Here is a 22,500-nt window from a genome sequence, read left to right as displayed (position 1 = left end):
TGGAACGTTTACATGAAAAGAGAAAGACTCTGGACATTCATTTACAATGTAAATTCTTATGACATGGTGTGACTGAAGCATTCCCAATTTTAAGCGTAACAGAACGTATGAGGTTTGGTGCTTATCGATGCATGTAGGCTATGGCACATCAAACCACGAAAATATGTACAAATGTCATCAGCCAATTACTGTATTCTCTGAACCACAGGCATTTCGATTATCTACTGATGATGGCTGAAAGAGAAAGCTCGGGAAATGGTTTCGACTTCTTGTATCTGTTAGCCAATGAAATTTAGAGACACCGAATGAGTCAATGACAACGTCCAATCATAGGCGGAGTAGAAAGTGGGCGTTTATTATGTCTGTAGAGCTGAAGGAGTTCCCCTCATCCATATAAGTAGAGTTTGATCACAGATGCGCTTGTGGAACGGGGTTGTCAAAAGTGAGATGACGAGGCCCTGAACAACTTAAACTGGACATTTCTAACAGAATTTTATCGACTAGACGAAACACCGATTGAGTCTTTGACTGCAAAGGTGAGAGAATAACGCTGACATTTTTTGTTTGGGACATGCTGTACTCAGTGGTGTAAATCAAAAATTGAAGTACTACTTATGTAGTTTCTGGGGGTATCTGTACTTTACATTAATATTACAATGTTTGAAAATATTTACGTTTACTCCCCCTACATTCCTAAATAAAATAATGTAATTTTTTAGATACATTTTCCCTGACACCCAAATGTACTCGTTACATTTGGAATGCTTAGCAGTACAGGGAAATCGTTCAATTCACACATTTATCAAGAGAACATCCCTGGTCATCTACTGCCTCTGATCTGACCGACTCACTAACACAAATGCTTTGTTTGTAAATGATGTCCGAGTGTTGGTTTGCCACTGGCTATCTGTAAAAAGTACATGTAAAACAATTGTGCCATCTGGTTTGCTTAATATAAGGAATGTGAAATCATTTATACTTTTACTTTTGACACTTAAGTATATTTAAAACCAAATACTTTTCGACTTTTACTTAAGTGACTTTCACTTTTACTTGAGTCATTTTCTATGAAGGTATTTTTTTTAACTCATTTTTCCACCACTGGTTGTACCATAGTCAGAACTGCCAGCTCGTGGTCATATTTATGGTTCCTTTGTCGTTGACAGAAGAATAGATTTTAAAACGAGTGTCTGCATAAGGCGCTATAGATAAACACATTTGGTAAATGCATATTTGTATAATATATTATTGTGTTTTCCACTAGATTTTAAACTGGTCACCAACTTTGATTCACCTGTGTCATTTGCTTATTAGCTATGTTATTGAATGACTTTCCTACTGGTGAACTCATTGGCTTGGGGGAGATCCCCAGCACTGCAGCAAAGCACATCATGGTCACTCAAGCTCTTGCATGCCAACCAGCTTGTCACCCTCCTCTTATTGTGCTAGCATCTTCATGCTGTCTGAAGTAGGAATGGTGTTTAGGCAATTTATTGGTTAGAGTTTGGCTGGGATAGCTGAACTTGGACCATATGGCAATTTGCGGGACAAGTAAGGCAGTGAAACTGACACAGAGCTATGTTTTGGGGTTGAGAGACATATCTTAGCACTTTGCCCTGAAGGGAAGCTATGGGCTCCCTTAGACAGTGAGAGTTAAATGATTGGAGCAGAAGAGCGGAGTGTGTCATGCAGCTGTTGTGTCACTGCACCAGGTGTCCTCCTCACATTGACAATGCGGCCACTCTCTCTCTCCTCTCCCCTGGCCGCTCTGCTGCAGCTGTGTCAACAGACCCGCACTTCCAGATGGCACGCCCCTCGTGCATCGATGTCCCTTCCTTGATTGATTACTGACAAGATTTTTGAATGATTCTGAAAAGCTCCATCTATAAAAGTTAAACGTTATTTACACCAGGCCGAGTTTAAACTATTTGATATCCTCTTCTGTCTTACAGACATGGAACCATCACCCTCCAGCACCCCAAACACCCTGAAACCTGGCCCCACCTCCCCTCCCCCAGCTACCCCTAAATCTACCCAAGGCACTAGACCCACCTTGACCCTGCCTATATCCACCCCATCCGTCCCGACCTCTCCGGTCTCATCTTCATCCTCTTCTCATCCTGGTCCCCCTCTCTCTCCTTCCTCGCCCTCACTATCCACCCCTCCTGCCTCCCCCCTGCGGCAGCCCATCAGGCCTGTCTCCCAGGCAGGACGATCCCAGCTCAATGCTGCCCGCCGGTCAGCTGAGGAGAGGAGGGGGGCTGGTGCTGCTGGAGATACCCCGGTCAGCCCCCCTACTACCCCTCTACGACAGGCTTCAGTAGCTCAGCCAGGTGAGTACAGCCAAAAAGACACACACACACACACAACACATTACAACACAACACATTACAACACATTACAACACATTACAACACATTACAACACAACGCATTACAACACAACACATTACAACACAACACATTACAACACAACACATTACAACACAACTTATTACAACACATTACAACACAACTTATTACAACACATTACAACACAACTTATTACAACACATTACAACACAACTTATTACAACACAACTTATTACAACACATTACAACACAACACATTACAACACAACACATTACAACACAACTTATTACAACACATTACAACACAACTTATTACAACACAACTTATTACAACACATTACAACACAACACAACACATTACAACACAACTTATTACAACACAACGTATTACAACACATTACAACACAACACAACACATTACAACACAACACATTACAACACAACTTATTACAACACATTACAACACAACTTATTACAACACATTACAACACAACACATTACAACACAACTTATTACAACACATTACAACACAACTTATTACAACACAACTTATTACAACACATTACAACACAACACATTACAACACAACTTATTACAACACATTACAACACAACTTATTACAACACATTACAACAACTTATTACAACACAACTTATTACAACACAACACAACACATTACAACACAACTTATTACAACACATTACAACACAACTTATTACAACACATTACAACAACTTATTACAACACAACTTATTACAACACAACACAACACATTACAACACAACTTATTACAACACATTACAACACAACTTATTACAACACATTACAACACAACTTATTACAACACAACAAATTACAACACAAATTACAACACAACTTATTACAACACATTACAACACAACAAATTACAACACAAATTACAAAACAACACAACACATTACAACACAACTTATTACAACACAACTTATTACAACACATTACAACACAACACAGCACAACTTATTACAACACAACTTATTACAACACATTACAACACAACACAACACATTACAACACAACTTATTACAACACATTACAACACAACTTATTACAACACATTACAAACAACTTATTACAACACATTACAACACAACAAATTACAACACAAATTACAACACATTACACTGCAACTGTAAGGACCGACAACGGAGATGAGAAGCAGGTACGGGGAGTCAACATTTAATGAAGAACAGACATGAAACAAGACAGGCACAGCGTTAGCACACGGGCAAAACAACGACAATCGACAATCAATGCAGCAGCAGGGAACAGAGATGGGGAACTGACAAATATAGGGGAGGTAATAAACAGGTGATTGAGTCCAGGTGAGTCCAATAATACGCTGATGTGTATGACGGGAAAAGGCAGGTGTACGTAATGATGGTGGCAGGAGTGCGTAATGCAGGGGAGCCTGGCGCCCTCGAGTGCCAGGCGGGAAGAGCTGGAGCAGGCGTGATAACAGCACAAAAACATTACAACACTTTACAAAATAACACATCACTTTACAAAATAACACATCACTTTACAACACATTACAACACAACACATTACAACACAACACATTACAACACAACACATTACAACACAAGACATTACAACACAACACATTACAAAACAACACATTACAGCACAACACAACACATTACAACACAACTTATTACAACACATTACAACACAACTTATTACAACACATTACAACACAACTTATTACAACACATTACAAACAACTTATTACAACACATTACAACACAACAAATTACAACACAAATTACAACACATTACACTGCAACTGTAAGGACCGACAACGGAGATGAGAAGCAGGTACGGGGAGTCAACATTTAATGAAGAACAGACATGAAACAAGACAGGCACAGCGTTAGCACACGGGCAAAACAACGACAATCGACAATCAATGCAGCAGCAGGGAACAGAGATGGGGAACTGACAAATATAGGGGAGGTAATAAACAGGTGATTGAGTCCAGGTGAGTCCAATAATACGCTGATGTGTATGACGGGAAAAGGCAGGTGTACGTAATGATGGTGGCAGGAGTGCGTAATGCAGGGGAGCCTGGCGCCCTCGAGTGCCAGGCGGGAAGAGCTGGAGCAGGCGTGATAACAGCACAAAAACATTACAACACTTTACAAAATAACACATCACTTTACAAAATAACACATCACTTTACAACACATTACAACACAACACATTACAACACAACACATTACAACACAACACATTACAACACAAGACATTACAACACAACACATTACAAAACAACGCATTACAACACAACACAACACATTACAACACAACTTATTACAACACATTACAACACAACAAATTACAACACAAATTACAACACATTACACTGCAACTGTAAGGACCGACAACGGAGATGAGAAGCAGGTACGGGGAGTCAACATTTAATGAAGAACAGACATGAAACAAGACAGGCACAGCGTTAGCACACGGGCAAAACAACGACAATCGACAATCAATGCAGCAGCAGGGAACAGAGATGGGGAACTGACAAATATAGGGGAGGTAATAAACAGGTGATTGAGTCCAGGTGAGTCCAATAATACGCTGATGTGTATGACGGGAAAAGGCAGGTGTACGTAATGATGGTGGCAGGAGTGCGTAATGCAGGGGAGCCTGGCGCCCTCGAGTGCCAGGCGGGAAGAGCTGGAGCAGGCGTGATAACAGCACAAAAACATTACAACACATTACAAAAGAACACAACACTTTACAAAATAACACATCACTTTACAACACATTACAACACAACACATTACAACACAACACATTACAACACAACACATTACAACACAAGACATTACAACACAACACATTACAAAACAACGCATTACAACACAACACAACACATTACAACACAACGCATTACAACACAACGCATTACAACACAAGACATTACAACACAACACATTACAGCACAACACATTACAACACAACACATTACAACACAACACATTACAACACAAGACATTACAACATTACAACACAACACATTACAACACAACACATTACAAAACAACGCATTACAACACAACACAACACATTACAACACAACACATTACAACACAACACATTACAACACAACACATTACAACACAACACATTACAACACAACGCATTACAACACAAGACATTACAACACAACACAACGCATTACAGAACAACACAACACATTACAACACAACACATTACAACACACCAAAGCTCAGACAACAATAATAACCATGCCACATATTTCTGATAAACGTGTTGGTGTTGTGTCAGTGCCAGGGGGTGAGGAGTAGCTGTTATTATTAAACTGTTATTTTAGGGTTGAGGCGTAGGGCTGGGCTTGGTCCACAATGCTGCCAGGAATCGATGGCATGGAAGGGATGGATGGATGTAGAAGCACAGCACATGCGGACGGTTCCCTCTGCTCCTTAGTGACACAACACAGATTTACCACCTCTAGAAGCGTTATACAGTACAGCAAGACCTCACTTAGCCTACATAGTATAACAAGGGCTCTAAAACACATTTGACCAACCTTTGCCTGCTCATAGTTCTTTAAAATCACGATCATACACATCAGATGATGTCATCAGTGATTACGGATGATGTCATCTGAAACATTTATCTTCTGCTGTCTCTTTGACTCCAAAACAGATGATGATGTTGCTGGAGATGATGAATTTGATGTTGAAAAGGATGGATGTTTCCTTCACAAATACACAAACGGTATTGGAGATAGGAAGAAGGACAGGTGTCAGTAACGGTTAGAGAGACTGTCTGTTGGGGGGGCTGGGGGGTGCGCTACTCAAGTGGGCTCTGTTCAGTGACAGTTGTTGTGAGCAGTTAGCATCTGTCTATGAATAACACCACTGCTCAAGACTGCTACTGTTCGTGTGAGTCATACTGTATGCATCTGTTGGTTCCTAAAATGCTATGCAACATCTGTTACTGTATGTATCAATGCTGCCGGTCACCATGTAATAACCTTGTGCCAATAACCATCATGATGAATAGATGGGTGTTGTGTCTCTGTGTAGAGGAGCCAGAGGAGGAGCTGAGTGTGGAGGAGCTGGAGGAGAGGGCCAAGTCTGGAGATGCCAAAGCCCAGAGTAGGGTGAGTATTACCCGTAGTCCACCTCAGAGAGACCACCAGCGCAAACATGAATAGTCCTAACATATGAACTACAACGGGTCTTCATAAGGACAGAACTGCAGATTAATTTAGTGTGATTAGAATTGTTTGCATCATCACACATCTGGCAAGTTTAATTGAATGTGCACATATTGTAGGTGATATATATTGTGTCTGTGAGTAGATGGGCCGGTACTACTTGGCCCTAGCTGAGGAGAGAGATGAGGAGGTGAACAACTGTACAGCAGTGAGCTGGCTGGTGCAGGCCACCAAACAGGGCCGCAAGGACGCAGTCAAGATGCTACAGCGCTGCCTAGCAACCAGGAAAGGTGAGGGGGCACGGCCTAAACCACTAACAGGAAGCATGGTTAGGTGTAGGGTGTAGTTACCCCTAGACTCTGATCTTAGATCAGTTCAGCATTTCCCCCTACTAATGGTTAAGGTTACAATTTGGGGGAGGGGAAGCTGATCCTAGATCTGTACCTAGGGAAAACTTCACCCTGGAACAGTATGGCGAACTAGAGCAATTCAAGATAATATTTTTGAATTGCATCTGAAAAAGTACAGTGTGCAATTAAATGGAGTATGCACTTAAGCGATAAGAACCTATGAGTCAACTGTCATTGGGAATGTTGAACTGATTGTTTCATTGCATAGCGTTTATTTTGAGGCATTAAGGTTGAGTTTGTGGTTACCATTAGGCATCACGTCAGAGAACTTTGAGGAGGTGAAGAAGCTGTGTACGGAGACCAGATTTGAGAGAGGAGTGAGGAAGGCTGCTCTGGTCATGTACTGGAAGCTCAACCCAGAGAAGAAGAGAAGGGTGGCAGTGTCTGAGATGCTCGAGAACGTGGAACACGTCAACACTGAGCCAGGTACTGTACTGAGCACTGACATGACATAAAGTACCAGTCAAAAGTTTGGACACACCTACTCATTCAAAGGTTTTTCTTTATTTTTACTATTTTCTACATTGTAGATAAATAGTGAAGGCATCAAAACTATGAAATAATCCACATGGAATCATGTAGTAACCAAAAAACGGTTTAATGTTTTAGATTCTTCAAAGTAGCCACTCTTTGCCTTGATGACAGCTTTGTAAAATCTTGGCATTTTCTCAACCAGCTTCACCTGGAATGCTTTTCCAACAATCTTGAAGGAGTTTACACACATGCTGAGTACTTGTTGGCTGCTTTTCCTTCACTCTGCGGTCCAACTCATCCCAAACCATCTTAATTGGGTTGAGGTCGGGTGATTGAGGAGGCCAGGTCATCTGATGCAGCACTCCATCACTCTCCTTCTTGGTCAAAAAGCCCTTACACAGCCTGGAGGTGTGTTTTGGGTCATTGTCCTGTTGAAAAACAAATGAAAGTCCCACTAAGCCCAAACCAGATGGGATGGCGTATCGCTGGAGAATTCTGTGGTAGCTTTGCTGGTTATGTGTGCCTTAAATTCTAAATAAATCACAGACTGTCACCAGCAAAGCACCCCCCCACCTCCTCCTCCATGCTTCACGGTAGGAACCACACATGCAGTGATCATCCGTTCTCACAAAGACACGGCGGTTGGAACAAAAAATCTCAAATTTGGATTCATCAGACCAAAGGACAGATTTACACCATTGTTCGTTTCTTGGCCCAAGCAATTCTCTTCTTCTCATTGGTGTCCTTTAGTAGTGGTTTCTTTACAGTAATTCGACCATGAAGGCCTGATTCACACAGTCTCCTCTGAACAGTTGATGTTGAGATGTCTGTTACTTGAACTCTGTGAAGCATTTATTTGGGCTGCAATTTCTGAGGCTGGTAACTCTAATGAACTTATCCTCTGCAGCTGTAACGGTTTTCTTGTGTCGAAGGAGGAGCGGACCAAACTGCAGCGTGGTTTCTATTCATGGTTCTTTAATAAAGACTCTACACATGAACAAACTAACAAAACAAGAAACGTGAAAACCCAAAACAGCCCTATCTGGTGCAAACACAGAGACAGGATCAATCACCCACAAAACCCAACAGGCTACCTAAATATGGTTCCCAATCAGAGACAATGACTAACACCTGCCTCTGATTGAGAACCATATCAGGCCAAACATAGAAATAGACAAACTATACCTGTAACATAGAATGCCCACTCAGATCACACCCTGACCAAACAAAACATAGAAACATACAAAGCAAACTATGGTCAGGGGTACTCTGGAGCTGTGTTCGAATACTCATACTAACAGCACTAACTGTAGTATTTGTGATGTGAATTAGGAATATAGTATGCTTATTGGTCATAGTATGCATATAGTTAGTATGCGAAAAGCATCCGGATGTCGTACTAAACTCACTAAAATATGAAGTATACAGAGGACACTATTTCGTACTTTAGGGCCCATGACGCAATTTTTCAGGAAAACGGCGTGGCTTGACATCATTTTCAGATTTGAAGAAAATGGCGGAAAATATGCGGCCGAAGTACGAGGGAGCAAACTAATTCATTGCTTTAACTAACTATGACAAATGTTAAGAAAATGTTGAGGAATGAAATAAACTAATGACTTTTCAAATAAGTTACCTTACACATTATGTTGGCTGACAATTTGAAAGCTACACTGTCCTTACGAACCACATAGCATATCATTACAGCAGTATGTACCGGTATGTTAGCTAGCTACCTAACGTTAGTTGGCTACTTATACATCAAACTTGCCAGTATATTAACTATAGGCTAACTAACTACCCAACGTTTGTTGACTTGATTATTCCCGTCATTCTTAGTTTAGCTGAATGGAAAAGTCGTTGTGCGTTCTCAATGGACATTCTGGTGGTTCCGTAAATTCGCTCCGGCAATCTACTCAGATTTCAGAGCACTCGTCTGAGTGTACCAGAGCGCAGAAAAGTGCATTTACGAGCGTTCAACATCCATTGAATGTGGCCGATGTCAGTAAACGTCTGGGGAAAAAAGTGTAATTAAATTGTTGCCAGCAGCACAGTTAGTCACCAACACTCTAGATAACATGACAACTGCCTAACCATCTCTGCTAGGGCGAGTAAAATGGTCAGAGTGGTCTCATTTATGTCTGTAAGTAGCTAGCAAGCTAGCCAACGTTAGCTTGGGTGTTTGACTGCCGTTGTTAGGTCAGAATGCTCAAATCAACCCAACTCCTCGGCCCAAGCGCCCAGTGTGTGCTCTGAATTTACAAACGGACAATCTGACAGCGCTCTGAATTTACGAGCGCACTCTGGCACTCCAAATTTAATTTAAGAACCCATCCGAAGTCGTAAAATGTAATTTGTTATGCTAACTAGCTAGCAAGAGGTTGCATAGCAACAGCATCAACTTCCAGTAGACAGGTGACGAGCTAGTACGCTCAACTGATAGGATACCGTTTGTTTACAGTATACTAAAATTAACTAATAGTATGTAGTATATACTCATTAAGTATGTAGTATACAATATGTTAGTATCGGTATTCCAAATACAGCTTGGGTTCTCCTTTCCTGTGGCGGTCCTCATGAGAGCCAGTTTCATCATAGGGCTTGATGGTTTTTGCGACTGCACTTGAAGAAACTTTCAAAGTTCTTGAAATTTTCCGGATTGACTGACTTTCATGTAATGATGGACTGTTTCTCTTTGCTTATTGGAGCTGTTCTTGCCATAATATGAACTTGGTCTTTTACCAAATATGGCTATCTTCTGTATACCACCCCTACCTTGTCACAACACAAGTGATTGGCTCAAATGCATTAAGAAGGAAAGACATTCCACAAATTAACTTTTAACAAGGCACACCTGTTAATTGAAATGCATTCCAGGTGACTACTAAAGAAAAACCCTGGAATGAGTAGGTGTGTCCAGACTTTCGACTGGTACTGTATATGGACACAAATATACACTCAATCACTTCAACTTCAACATTGTTCTGTTTTGGTTGAGCTTGGCATTAGACTGCTGCATCTAATAAGAACTATATTTTGCTTTGATAACCAACTATAATCTCAGCGTCGGTTCAAACAATAAACCAAACAACATTGTATCGTTATTAGAATCCCCCCAAAAAGTACTTTGTTTGGAAGTAATAAGTACGTGATTCTAGTTCTAATTTTTGTTACTGTAAAAACAGCTGTAGCCATGTGCTTTTTGTTTACATTCTATTTTTAGCTGTGATATGAGAGCGAATACATTCAAGCAGCATATCAAACTGGGATAATGTTGTAGGTTACACTGGCAAGTACAATAATATTATATTTACCAGAGCATATTATTTCATTAGAAATCGGATTATTTCACATGGAGATGTGGGAATCTAAAAGGCTAGCTAGCTCATTGGCTATGTTAGCCAGCTAACTAGCAAGGGGAGACAACCAAAACAGGATTTTTCTTTACTTTCAACTCAAATGAGAAGACAACAAGAGAGCCTCTGCTATTGCCCCTTTGTGGATGTTGCTATTTGGGAGTCTAAGACAGCGAGGCATCATGTTACCAAACGGTGCACATTAGTAAAAACTTTGTGTTTCTCTGTAATTCCTCCATCCCAAGATGACGCTGCCACCCAGGGCCCCATATCCAGCTCCATGCAGAAACAGAGGAGAGTTCTGGAGAGCCTCGTCACCAGCAAAGGTTGGTGTGTGTTTATGTGTTATAGAATCAAATGGAAAGGTAATGTAATAGTGAGTAAGGACTACCTCTCTCTCTGTGTGTCTCTGCAGCAAGTTGCTATGACGTGGGTCTGGATGACTTTGTGGAGACCACTAAGAAGTACGCTCAGGGCATCCCCCCCTCTCCCACTATGGCTGGTGACGGCGGTGACGATGACGATGATGAAGCTGTGAAGAATCCAGACGACTTGCCCCTTCACAAGAAGGTCTGAACCTTTTTATCTCTCTGGGAATGCATGTGTTCATAACATCTTCACACACAGATGTAATTATCTTGCTCATCTATTTACCCTCTCTCTCTCTCTCTCTCTCTCTCTCTGTCTCTCTGTCTCGCTCTCTGTCACTCCCTCTCCACTTCCCTTTCTCTCCCCACTGCCTCTCCCCTAGGTGCTGAAGTTCCCCCTACACGCCCTGTTGGAGATCAAGGAGCACCTGATTAACTGGGCATCCCGGGCAGGCATGCAGTGGCTCAGTGCCCTCATCCCCACGCACCACATCAACGCTCTCATCTTCTTCTTCATCATCAGCAACCTCACCATCGACTTCTTCATCTTTCTCATCCCCCTGCTCATCTTCTACCTGTCCCTGTTCTCCATGGTCATCTGCACACTGCGCGTCTTCCAGGTGGGATACCCTTCACACGGCTCTGGCCTTAGAACAGAGGAACTGAAAGAGGATAACCTGTAAAATACTAGCAAGTACTCTCATTTAGGGAGTACTTGACCTTTGGTGTTTTCTTGGAAAACAGAATGAAAATGGTTAGTAGTATGTAACTGTAATCCCATGACAGTATGTAAAAAGTTATTCCATGACAGCTATAGGATGTGTATGTTCAGTGTGTAAAGAGCTGTTGGTGTTGTTCTTGTTCTGTAAAGAGCTGTTGGTGTTGTTCTTGTTCTGTAAAGAGCTGTCTGTGTTGTTCTTGTTCTGTAAAGAACTGTCAGTGTTGTTCTTGTTCTGTAAAGAACTGTCAGTGTTGTTCTTGTTCTGTAAAGAACTGTCAGTGTTGTTCTTGTTCTGTAAAGAGCTGTCAGTGTTGTTCTTGATCTGTAAAGAGCTGTCAGTGTTGTTCTTGATCTGTAAAGAGCTGTTGGTGTTGTTCTTGTTCTGTAAAGAGCTGTTGGTGTTGTTCTTGTTCTGTAAAGAGCTGTTGGTGTTGTTCTTGTTCTGTAGAGAGCTGTTGGTGTTGTTCTTGTTCTGTAAAGAGCTGTTGGTGTTGTTCTTGTTCTGTATAGAGCCGTTGGTGTTGTTCTTGATCTGTAAAGAGCCGTTGGTGTTGTTCTTCCAGAACTCAATGATGACTTACAGGTAGTTTTAAAAGTAGTAGTGGTAGTGGGTTGCTAGGTAACGATGTAAACGATGCCACTTTATATGAACGTGGCCATGTGTATGTTGTCTCATATATCATGGGCAGGAGAGGCTCTAACAATGGGAATTCCAAACCACCCATTGTATAATGAGTGTTCAGTGTGTAAAGAGCTGTTGGTGTTGTTCTTCCAGAACTCCAAGGCGTGGGAGAACTTCCGGGCCCTTACAGAACTGCTGTTACGTTTTGAGCCCGGCCTGGACCTAGAGCAAGCTGAGACTAACTTCGGCTGGACCCACCTGGAGCCCTACCTCTACTTCCTGCTGTCAGTGGTCTTCGTGGTCTTCTCCTTCCCCGTGGCTGACAAGACCTGGATCCCCTGCTCCGAGCTGGCCACCGTGGCTCTGTTCTTCACCGTCACCTCCTTCCTCAGCCTCCAAGCCTCCGCTGAGCTCTTCGCCCGCCGCGCCCTGCTCACAGAGGTGTTATCGGGGGTCTGTGCCCTTACACAACTATTACCTGATAGTGTCTGGTTCCTGCGGGTGTTAGGCACAACGTTTGTGACGGTGCCGCTAGGGGAGATGGTGGCGCTGAACGTGGGCGTGCCGTGTCTTCTCTACGGGCACCTGATCTACCTGCTGTTCCGCATGGCCCAGCGGAGAGGCTTCAGGGGCACCTACCTCTGCCTCGTACCCTACATGGTCTGCTTCGTCTGGTGTGAGCTCTGCCTGGCCCTGCTCCACTCCTCCTCCACCATCGGTCTGATTCGGACCTGTGCAGGCTACCTCCTCTTCCTGTTCGCACTGCCTGTCCTCACCTTGGGTTTGGCGGCCCTGTTGCTCTTCAAGGTCCTCCAGTGGTTCATGGCTCTGGAGATCACCAAGATGCTGGTGACTCTGACTGTTTGCACGGTCCCGTTTGTGTTGCGGATGTGGATGCGGTTCAGCCTGAACCCGCTGGTGGTGGCGCGGTTCCTGTCACGGAGCAGCGTGGTGAAGCTCATCCTGGTGTGGCTAAGTGCTTTGATGATGTTCTGCTGGATGTATGTCTACCGCTCAGAAGGCATGAAGGTAATCACAAGAAGTAGTTTACTATATTATGCTACATTATGCCCAAAGCGCTAATTAAAACAAAATACAGCTTCTAGCATATTTACATAGTAAAGAACAACAGAATGACAGAAGCAGATCTAATTGCTTGCAGCAGAGTATTATTTACAGCAGAGTGCTATTTACAGCAGAGTGCTATTTACAGCAGAGTGCTATTTACAGCAGAGTATTATTTACAGCAGAGTGCTATTTACAGCAGAGTGCTATTTACAGCAGAGTGTTATTTACAGCAGAGTGCTATTTACAACATAGTACTATTTACAGCAGAGTATTATTTACAGCGGAGTATTATTTACAGCGGAGTATTATTTACAGCAGAGTGTTATTTACAGCAGAGTGCTATTTACAACAGAGTATTATTTACAGCAGAGTATTATTTACAGCAGAGTGTTATTTACAGCAGAGTGCTATTTACAACATAGTGTTATTTACAGCAGAGTGCTATTTACAACATAGTACTATTTACAGCAGAGTATTATTTACAGCAGAGTATTATTTACAGCAGAGTGCTATTTACAGCAGAGTGCTATTTACAGCAGAGTATTATTTACAGCAGAGTGCTATTTACAGCAGAGTGCTATTTACAGCAGAGTATTATTTACAGCAGAGTATTATTTACAGCAGAGTGCTATTTACAGCAGAGTGCTATTTACAGCAGAGTGCTGTTTACAGCAGAGTATTATTTATAGCACAGTATTATTTACAGCAGAGTATTATTTATAGCAGAGTATTATTTACAGCAGAGTATTATTTACAGCAGAGTGCTATTTACAGCAGAGTATTATTTACAACAGAGTGCTATTTACAGCAGAGTGCTATTTACAACAGAGTGCAATTTACATCAGAGTGCTATTTACAACAGAGTGCTATTTACATCAGTGCTATTTACAACAGAGTGCTATTTACAGCAGAGTGCTATTTACAGCAGAGTATTATTTACAGCGGAGTATTATTTACAGCGGAGTATTATTTACAGCAGAGTGTTATTTACAGCAGAGTGCTACTTACAACATAGTATTATTTACAGCAGAGTATTATTTACAGCAGAGTATTATTTACAGCAGAGTATTATTTACAGCGGAGTATTATTTACAGCAGAGTGTTATTTACAGCAGAGTGCTATTTACAACAGAGTATTATTTACAGCAGAGTATTATTTACAGCAGAGTGTTATTTACAGCAGAGTGCTATTTACAACAGAGTGCTATTTACAGCAGAGTGCTATTTACAACAGAGTGCTATTTACAACAGAGTGCTATTTACATCAGTGCTATTTACAACAGAGTGCTATTTACAGTAGAGTATTATTTACAGCGGAGTATTATTTACAGCGTAGTATTATTTACAGCAGAGTGTTATTTACAGCAGAGTTCTATTTACAACAGAGTATTATTTACAGCAGAGTATTATTTACAGCAGAGTGTTATTTACAGCAGAGTGCTATTTACAACATAGTACTATTTACAGCAGAGTATTATTTACAGCAGAGTATTATTTACAGCGGAGTATTATTTACAGCGGAGTATTATTTACAGCAGAGTGTTATTTACAGCGGAGTGCTATTTACAACAGAGTATTATTTACAGCAGAGTATTATTTACAGCAGAGTGCTATTTACAGCAGAGTATTATTTACAGCAGAGTATTATTTACAGCAGAGTGCTATTTACAGCAGAGTGCTATTTACAGCAGAGTGCTGTTTACAGCAGAGTATTATTTACAGCAGAGTGCTATTTACAGCAGAGTGCTATTTACAGCAGAGTATTATTTACAACAGAGTGCTATTTACAACAGAGTGCTATTTACAACAGAGTGCTATTTACAGCAGAGTGCTATTTACAACAGAGTGCAATTTACATCAGAGTGCTATTTACAACAGAGTGCTATTTACATCAGTGCTATTTACAACAGAGTGCTATTTACAGCAGAGTGCTATTTACAGCAGAGTATTATTTACAGCGGAGTATTATTTACAGCGGAGTATTATTTACAGCAGAGTGTTATTTACAGCAGAGTGCTATTTACAACATAGTATTATTTACAGCAGAGTATTATTTACAGCAGAGTGTTATTTACAGCAGAGTGCTATTTACACCATAGCACTATTTACAGCAGAGTATTATTTACAGCAGAGTATTATTTACAGCAGAGTATTATTTACAGCGGAGTATTATTTACAGCAGAGTGTTATTTACAGCAGAGTGCTATTTACAACAGAGTATTATTTACAGCAGAGTGTTATTTACAGCAGAGTGCTATTTACAGCAGAGTATTATTTACAGCAGAGTATTATTTACAGCAGAGTGCTATTTACAGCAGAGTGCTATTTACAACAGAGTGCAATTTACATCAGAGTGCTATTTACAACAGAGTGCTATTTACATCAGTGCTATTTACAACAGAGTGCTATTTACAGCAGAGTGCTATTTACAGCAGAGTATTATTTACAGCGGAGTATTATTTACAGCGGAGTATTATTTACAGCAGAGTGTTATTTACAGCAGAGTGCTATTTACAACAGAGTATTATTTACAGCAGAGTGTTATTTACAGCAGAGTGCTATTTACAACATAGTACTATTTACAGCAGAGTATTATTTACAGCAGAGTATTATTTACAGCAGAGTATTATTTACAGCAGAGTGTTATTTACAGCAGAGTGCTATTTACAACAGAGTACTATTTACATCAGAGTACTATTTACAGTGTTCAAATGTAACAACATAAAGAATACAGTAAGTGTATGAAAAGCGTTAAATGGAATACATTAACAATCTCAAAATAAAGTTGAACCAAATGTGAATGTGTGTTGAACAGGTGTATAACTCCACCCTCACATGGCCGGAGTACAGTAACCTGTGTGGGCCCAAGGCCTGGAAGGAATACAACATGGCCCAAACCCAGATCCTGTGTTCTCACCTGGAGGGCCACCGGGTCACCTGGACAGGACGCTTCAAATACGCCCGCATTACCGACATCGAGAACGGAGCCCAGTCCGTCATCGGCCTACTTCCTGTGTCCGTAGGGAACTGGATGAGATGTCTCTATGGTGAGGCCTATCCCCTCTGTGAAAACACCACCGACCCCACTGCCCCTCACCAGGCCCTTCCCGCACCTCTTCCAGAAGACCCCTTATGCAAACTGAAAAAGCTGGCCAAGCACGAGTGCCACGTGAAGCACTTCGACCGCCACAAGTTCGAGGTGACCTTGGGCATGCCCCTGGAGAGGAAGAGTAAGAACGGGACCATCATAGAGGACGAGGACGCCACCAAGGACATCGTCCTGAAGGCCAGTAGTGAGTTTGGCCCAGTGCTGCTGCACCTGAGCGCTGGGAGCCTGGTAGAGTTCAGTACGGTTCTGGAGGGACGCCTGGGCTCTAAGTGGCCTGTGTTTGAGCTGAAGGCCATCCACTGTCTGATGTGTGCGGACGCCCGAGTGCCCAGCGGCAGGCAGTATAAGATAGAACACGACTGGAGGCACACGGCCCAGGGGGCACTGCAGTTTGCCTTTGACTTCTTCTTCAACCCCTTCCTCACCGCACGGCTGAAGCAGGACACTGAGACCCAGACCACACAGGGCAGAGGAGGAATAGACCAAGGCTAGTGGTGGATAAATGCAGAGGACTGTACACTATGTGGAGTGTCTGAGTGTACACTATGTGGAGTGTACACTGGGAATATACACACACTCACATAAAGGTTTGTCAGTAAGACTATGCTGGAGAACCAGTACCGCGGTTCAATTGCTTCTAGTGGTGTGTGTGTGTGTGTGTGTGTGTGTGTGTGTGTGTGTGTGTGTGTGTGTGTGTGTGTGTGCGTGTGCGTGTGTGTGTCTGCTCTATGAGCCCCTACTGTAGACTACTAAAACCAGCTTAGAATCATAGTTGAATTGTGCATATGGCTGAACTATGGGTGTGTGTTTATAGTGTGTGTGTGTTTTCATAGCTGCTGAGTCATAGTGGGATAGGATAATATCACATAACATAACGAAACCACTGGATTACAAAGGAGGAAGACAATTTACACTAACTTTACACTTTCATACACCTCAAACACAATCACTTCCACATAAATACACACACCACCTCAACCTCCTCATTCATAGCCAGTGTTTTCGGTCTGTCAACGTTTGAGTAAGTGTGTGGGACAATGCCGATCAACATTGTGGCCAATAATCTTATTGACTTGCTCTTGACATGCAGTCCAAATGTCTAATTCTGCATGCCATTCATCCACATAGGCCTGCTGTTTGCATCCATGACACTAAGGGCTAAATTCTATCATATTCGCACTAGCCAACACCCGCTTAACTGTGTTAGAGCTGTCAAATCCACAAGCGGCTCCTGGTATTATACCTTGCCATTGGCTGTATGGAGTCTCATTAAGAGAAATCCCATGCAGCTTTGTTTTACAAGTTGGGACACTGGAATATGAGATGTAATCCACACCTCATTTAGGCTGATAGAAATCCTCATTATTTAGTTGAATGATTTTTCAATTTGAGCGTTATTATTTCTATATGGCCTTCACGTTCTCATTCTGAACTTCTAACGTGAGTGGGACGGATGGGACGGGTGTGACGAGTGGGAAGGGTGGGAAGGGTGTGACGGGTGTGAAGGGTGGGAAGGGTGTGACGGGTGGGAAGGGTGTGACGGGTGTGAAGGGTGTGACGGGTGGGAAGGGTGGGACGGGTGGGAAGGGTGGGACGGATGGGACGGGTGGGAAGGGTGTGACGGGTGGGAAGGGTGTGAAGGGTGTGACGGGTGTGAAGGGTGGGAAGGGTGGGACGGGTGTGGCTTCGTGACAATGATCAAGAGCAGCCGCTCACTGATTTGACAGCTCCAACGCAGTTCCACCTCCGACACCGCCAAAACATCCGCTGGTTAACGATCTGATTGAATCTAGGCCTTACGGTACATTTTTTTGTCTGTTGTTTGACTTTGTCTACATATGAAGTAAAAGTAGGACTTTTTAACTACATTTAAAATACTCAATAGTGTTTGTGTTTTACTAATGAATTGTGTTTTCAAAATGAACTGCCTTTTTTTAACAGTTTGAGGCCTTAATTCAGTTTAATTTTAGGTACTTGTAAAGTATTGTACAGTTGAATGTTTTTTTGTTTTCTTAAATAGTTTTTCATTATAAGATCATGATGGAGAAACAAATGGACTTAAACTGTTCCAGTTGTCTCCTTAAATATTGAGCTTTAATCATTGTCATGTTGATACCCTTCTTGTTGTGAATATTAAGTGCCCTGTCTATTCAAATCACATTGGTAAATAGTTCTGATGCCACATTAACCTAGCAGCGTATATGCTACTGAAATCCTGTCAGCGTTTCTCTTTACAGAGAATAACATATTCAACCTCCGATAGTTGACCTGTATCAAAGTGCACTTGTGTCCAAATATATTTTTGCCCCTCCTCTCCCTCCCTGCTGTGTTGGGTTCTATTCTGATCTGATCCCACAGTTCCAGTCTGCAGCAGACCTCTAATGATAAGGTCACTGTCACAAGATGTGATGTCACTATTGTAACCCTCTACTCTACCGTGACCAATAAACAAATCATGGAAATGTAAACCTTTCCTTCCTGAAGGGTTATTGCAATCACACATACAAAGTTCAGATTTGGCTTCATTGTTGTAATGACATTGTATTACCACTAGGTGGTGGTCAAGACTACAACACAGAGACTCATCCACCTCGGGACTGTTTCAGTGATCTAGTTCAAATATATTGATCCATATGAAGACTAATGTTGCAGCTACACTCCTATAAGTACACAAACAGCAATTAATAAATTAATTGCACTCACTATACATCAATGTTAACTGATTGAATAGTGATCATATTGGAATTGATGATTTAACAGCTACATAAGTTACATTTTTATTAATTTATTTATCTGTTATTTTACCAGGTAAGTTGACTGAGAACACGTTCTCATTTGCAGCAACAACCTGGGGAATAGTTACAGGGGAGAGGAGGGGGATGAATGAGCCATTAGGTGACTGTGATGGTTTGAGGGCCAGATTGGGGATTTAGCCAGGACACCGGGGTTAACACCCCTACTCTTACAATAAGTGCCATGGGATCTTTAATGACCTCAGAGAGTCAGGACACCCGTTTAACATCCCATCCGAAAGACAGCACCCTACACAGGGCAGTGTCCCCAATCACTGCCCTGGGGCATTGGGATATTTGGTTTTTAGACCAGAGGAAAGAGTGCCTCCTACTGGCCCTCCAACACCACTTCCAGCAGCATCTGGTCTCCCATCCAGGAACTGACCAGGACCAACCCTGCTTAGCTTCAGAAGCAAGCCAGGAGTGGTGTGCAGGGTGGTATGCTGCTGGAAGTGGTGCTGCTGCTGCTGCTGAAAGACACCACAGCCTAACCCATAGAACGCAATATTGTTGAAATCTTTATTCAGAAAAAAAATAACATTAACATATTCGTAATTGTTCATGAGATTTTTTTCCCGTTGAAAATACATGAACACAAAATATGTGAATCAATGCCAGGGCAGCAGGACATGACATCAAACACAAGTGACAGATGTTAAAAAAATACACAAGTTAACAATAACTTCTCAAAACAATTCTGAATTTGTTGAAAGGCTAAGAGGGAATAGTTTAATCATCTCTCTCTTGTTGCCATGAACACCATCATCAGAGATGATCGGCTCTGCACTCTTGGTTCTTTATCCGAAACAACAAACCTAGAAATGTCAAAAATAGTTGAATTTACAGCAGATACCATTCAGGCCCTTTAAAGGTTTAGATTACAACCCTGATAAAACATTCCTTTAAAGGTTTAGATTACAACCCTGATAAAACGTTCCTTTAAAGGTTTAGATTACAACCCTGATAAAACGTTCCTTTAAAGGTTTAGATTACAACGTTGATAAAACATTCCTTTAAAGGTTTAGATTACAACGTTGATAAAACATTCCTTTAAATGTTTAGATTACAACCCTGATAAAACGTTCCTTTAAAGGTTTAGATTACAACGTTGATAAAACATTCCTTTAAAGGTTTAGATTACAACGTTGATAAAACATTCCTTTAAAGGTTTAGATTACAACGTTGATAAAACATTCCTTTAAATGTTTAGATTACAACCCTGATAAAACATTCCTTTAAAGGTTTAGATTACAACGTTGATAAAACATTCCTTTAAATGTTTAGATTACAACCCTGATAAAACGTTCCTTTAAAGGTTTAGATTACAACGTTGATTAAACATTCTTTTAAAGGTTTCGATTACAACCCTGATAAATCATAACTTTAAAGGTTTAGATTACAACCCTGATAAAACATTCCTTTAAAGGTTTAGATTACAACCCTGATAAAACATTCCTTTAAAGGTTTAGATTACAACCCTGATAAAACATTCCTTTAAAGGTTTAGATTACAACGTTGATAAAACATTCATTTAAAGGTTTAGATAACAACCCTGATAAAACATTCCTTTAAAGGTTTAGATTACAACGTTGATAAAACATTCCTTTAAAGGTTTAGATTACAACGTTGATAAAACATTCCTTCAAAAGGTTTAGATTACAACATTGATAAAACATTCCTTTAACAGTTTAGATTACAACGTTGATAAAACATTCCCCATACCTCTGGTTCAGTATCTTCATGTAAAACTATGTATTATTTGGGCTTCATTTCAAATGTACACCGTAAAACTGAACACTGGTAAACATGCTTTTTGTGTCCGGTAAACACAAACAAAAGGAGAGCTCTTTGTTGTTGTCTATGGTAACTAGTGCTGTGTAGAGGCAGAGCTCCAGAAGCCTTTTTACAGCCTGTTTATGGTTAGAAAGGCAGCCAGTAAATGTATATAAACAAAAAAAAAATCCATCATGCAGCATATTTTTTTGCTTGATTGTTGGACTTGATTTTTGCTTCATTCCTTGTGTTTCATTGCAAAGTAGCACGACACAGCCAAGTTCCCCAGCAGTCTTCACAGTCAACTGAAACATCAGGATTAAATGTCACCTAGGGGTGACAGGCAGCCTTGTGGAACCCAATGTCCTACTGACTAATGTCTCGTGTACCATTAACTGTCATTGTCATCACTTTTACCATCATCATTAATGATCATTCAAATCATGTAACATGTAACATGATTTAACAAAAAAAACTAGAATTAGACTTCAAACATTCCGCAAACATTTCCACTAGTTACCACCAGGAACCACAAAGGGTTTTTACACTAACGTCAAGAATCAGTCCAGACTGTAGGAGAGGACTGAGCACAGACATGTACAGAAACAGAGTGAGGAGGAAGGGGAAGGAGAGGAAGAGGCAGATGATCAGAAAAAGGCAGACACATGTGAAAGCTCCTCCTGTCAAGAGGTCAAACCCCTCAGAATGCAAAAATGACCAATAGCAAAACAAACACCATCAGATCAGCCACAATCCAGAGGTCAACAGTCAACACATCCATGATTTAGAATTCCATAAACCATAATCCAGCATCATTCTTATTGGGTTATCCAGCTCCCCCTGTCTGGTACCTAGGGTGGACCGGTCCATCCACTGAGAACTGTGGAGTGTGTCTTTACAGCGTCTCCCTGTCATCTAGAGAGAGAGAGAGAGAGAGTGTGTGTGTGTGTGCATATGTTATATGTTCTTGCTTGCCTTACTGTCTGAATGAATGTGTGCATCAGTGTGTGTGTGTGTGTGTGTGTATGTCTCCAGCATCCTGCTTTCTCTCTCTCTCAGCCATGCATCTCCTGGTTGAGTTTGTCCTGGAAGATGTACAGGTTGTTGGTGGCAGCGATGGCGATGATGTTCTCCGTGGGGTGCCAGGCCGTGTGCAGGATCTTCTTGGTGAAGTCCAGGCTGTCCACGCTGATGTCATCCTTGCGTCGTTTCCCGCCCT

General features: G+C 41.5%; 2 protein-coding genes across 4 annotated transcripts in view; one reads left to right on the top strand and one right to left on the bottom strand.

Moving 5' to 3' along the window:
* Positions 1 to 210: 210 nt before the first annotated feature.
* Positions 211 to 19,184, top strand: LOC110504851 (wolframin). Its single transcript, XM_036970222.2, has 10 exons — positions 211 to 536; positions 1,953 to 2,333; positions 6,455 to 6,531; positions 6,734 to 6,878; positions 7,251 to 7,424; positions 11,074 to 11,154; positions 11,244 to 11,398; positions 11,580 to 11,816; positions 12,693 to 13,568; positions 16,423 to 19,184. Exons 2-10 carry the CDS (start codon positions 1,955 to 1,957, stop codon positions 17,206 to 17,208), a joined length of 2,910 nt encoding a protein of 969 aa, XP_036826117.2. The 5' UTR covers positions 211 to 536; positions 1,953 to 1,954; the 3' UTR covers positions 17,209 to 19,184.
* An 825-nt stretch (positions 19,185 to 20,009) lies between these two features.
* The window catches only part of LOC110504850 (serine/threonine-protein phosphatase 2A 55 kDa regulatory subunit B gamma isoform), a 25,782-nt gene continuing 23,291 nt past the window's right edge, over positions 20,010 to 22,500 (bottom strand). For all 3 annotated transcript variants that reach the window (XM_036970028.2, XM_036970030.2, XM_090219473.1), the window contains one exon: positions 20,010 to 22,500. This exon is cut by the window's right edge and continues 131 nt beyond it. In XM_036970028.2, coding sequence (XP_036825923.1) covers positions 22,337 to 22,500 — 164 coding nt within the window. In that variant the 3' untranslated portion in view covers positions 20,010 to 22,336.

The sequence above is a fragment of the Oncorhynchus mykiss genome, chromosome 25 (genome assembly GCF_057628025.1).
Source record: "Oncorhynchus mykiss isolate SJ-2025 chromosome 25, ASM5762802v1, whole genome shotgun sequence".
NCBI lineage: Eukaryota > Metazoa > Chordata > Actinopteri > Salmoniformes > Salmonidae > Oncorhynchus > Oncorhynchus mykiss.
This window is presented reverse-complemented; position numbering and strand designations above follow the sequence as displayed.

Coding starts and splice junctions, on each gene's coding strand:
- LOC110504851 (XM_036970222.2), top strand. CDS start 1,955: ATGGAACCATCACCCTCCAGCACCCCAAACACCCTGAAACCTGGCCCC. Junction 2,334..6,454: donor GGCTTCAGTAGCTCAGCCAG/GTGAGTACAGCC, acceptor GTCTCTGTGTAG/AGGAGCCAGAGGAGGAGCTG. Junction 11,399..11,579: donor ACTTGCCCCTTCACAAGAAG/GTCTGAACCTTT, acceptor CCTCTCCCCTAG/GTGCTGAAGTTCCCCCTACA.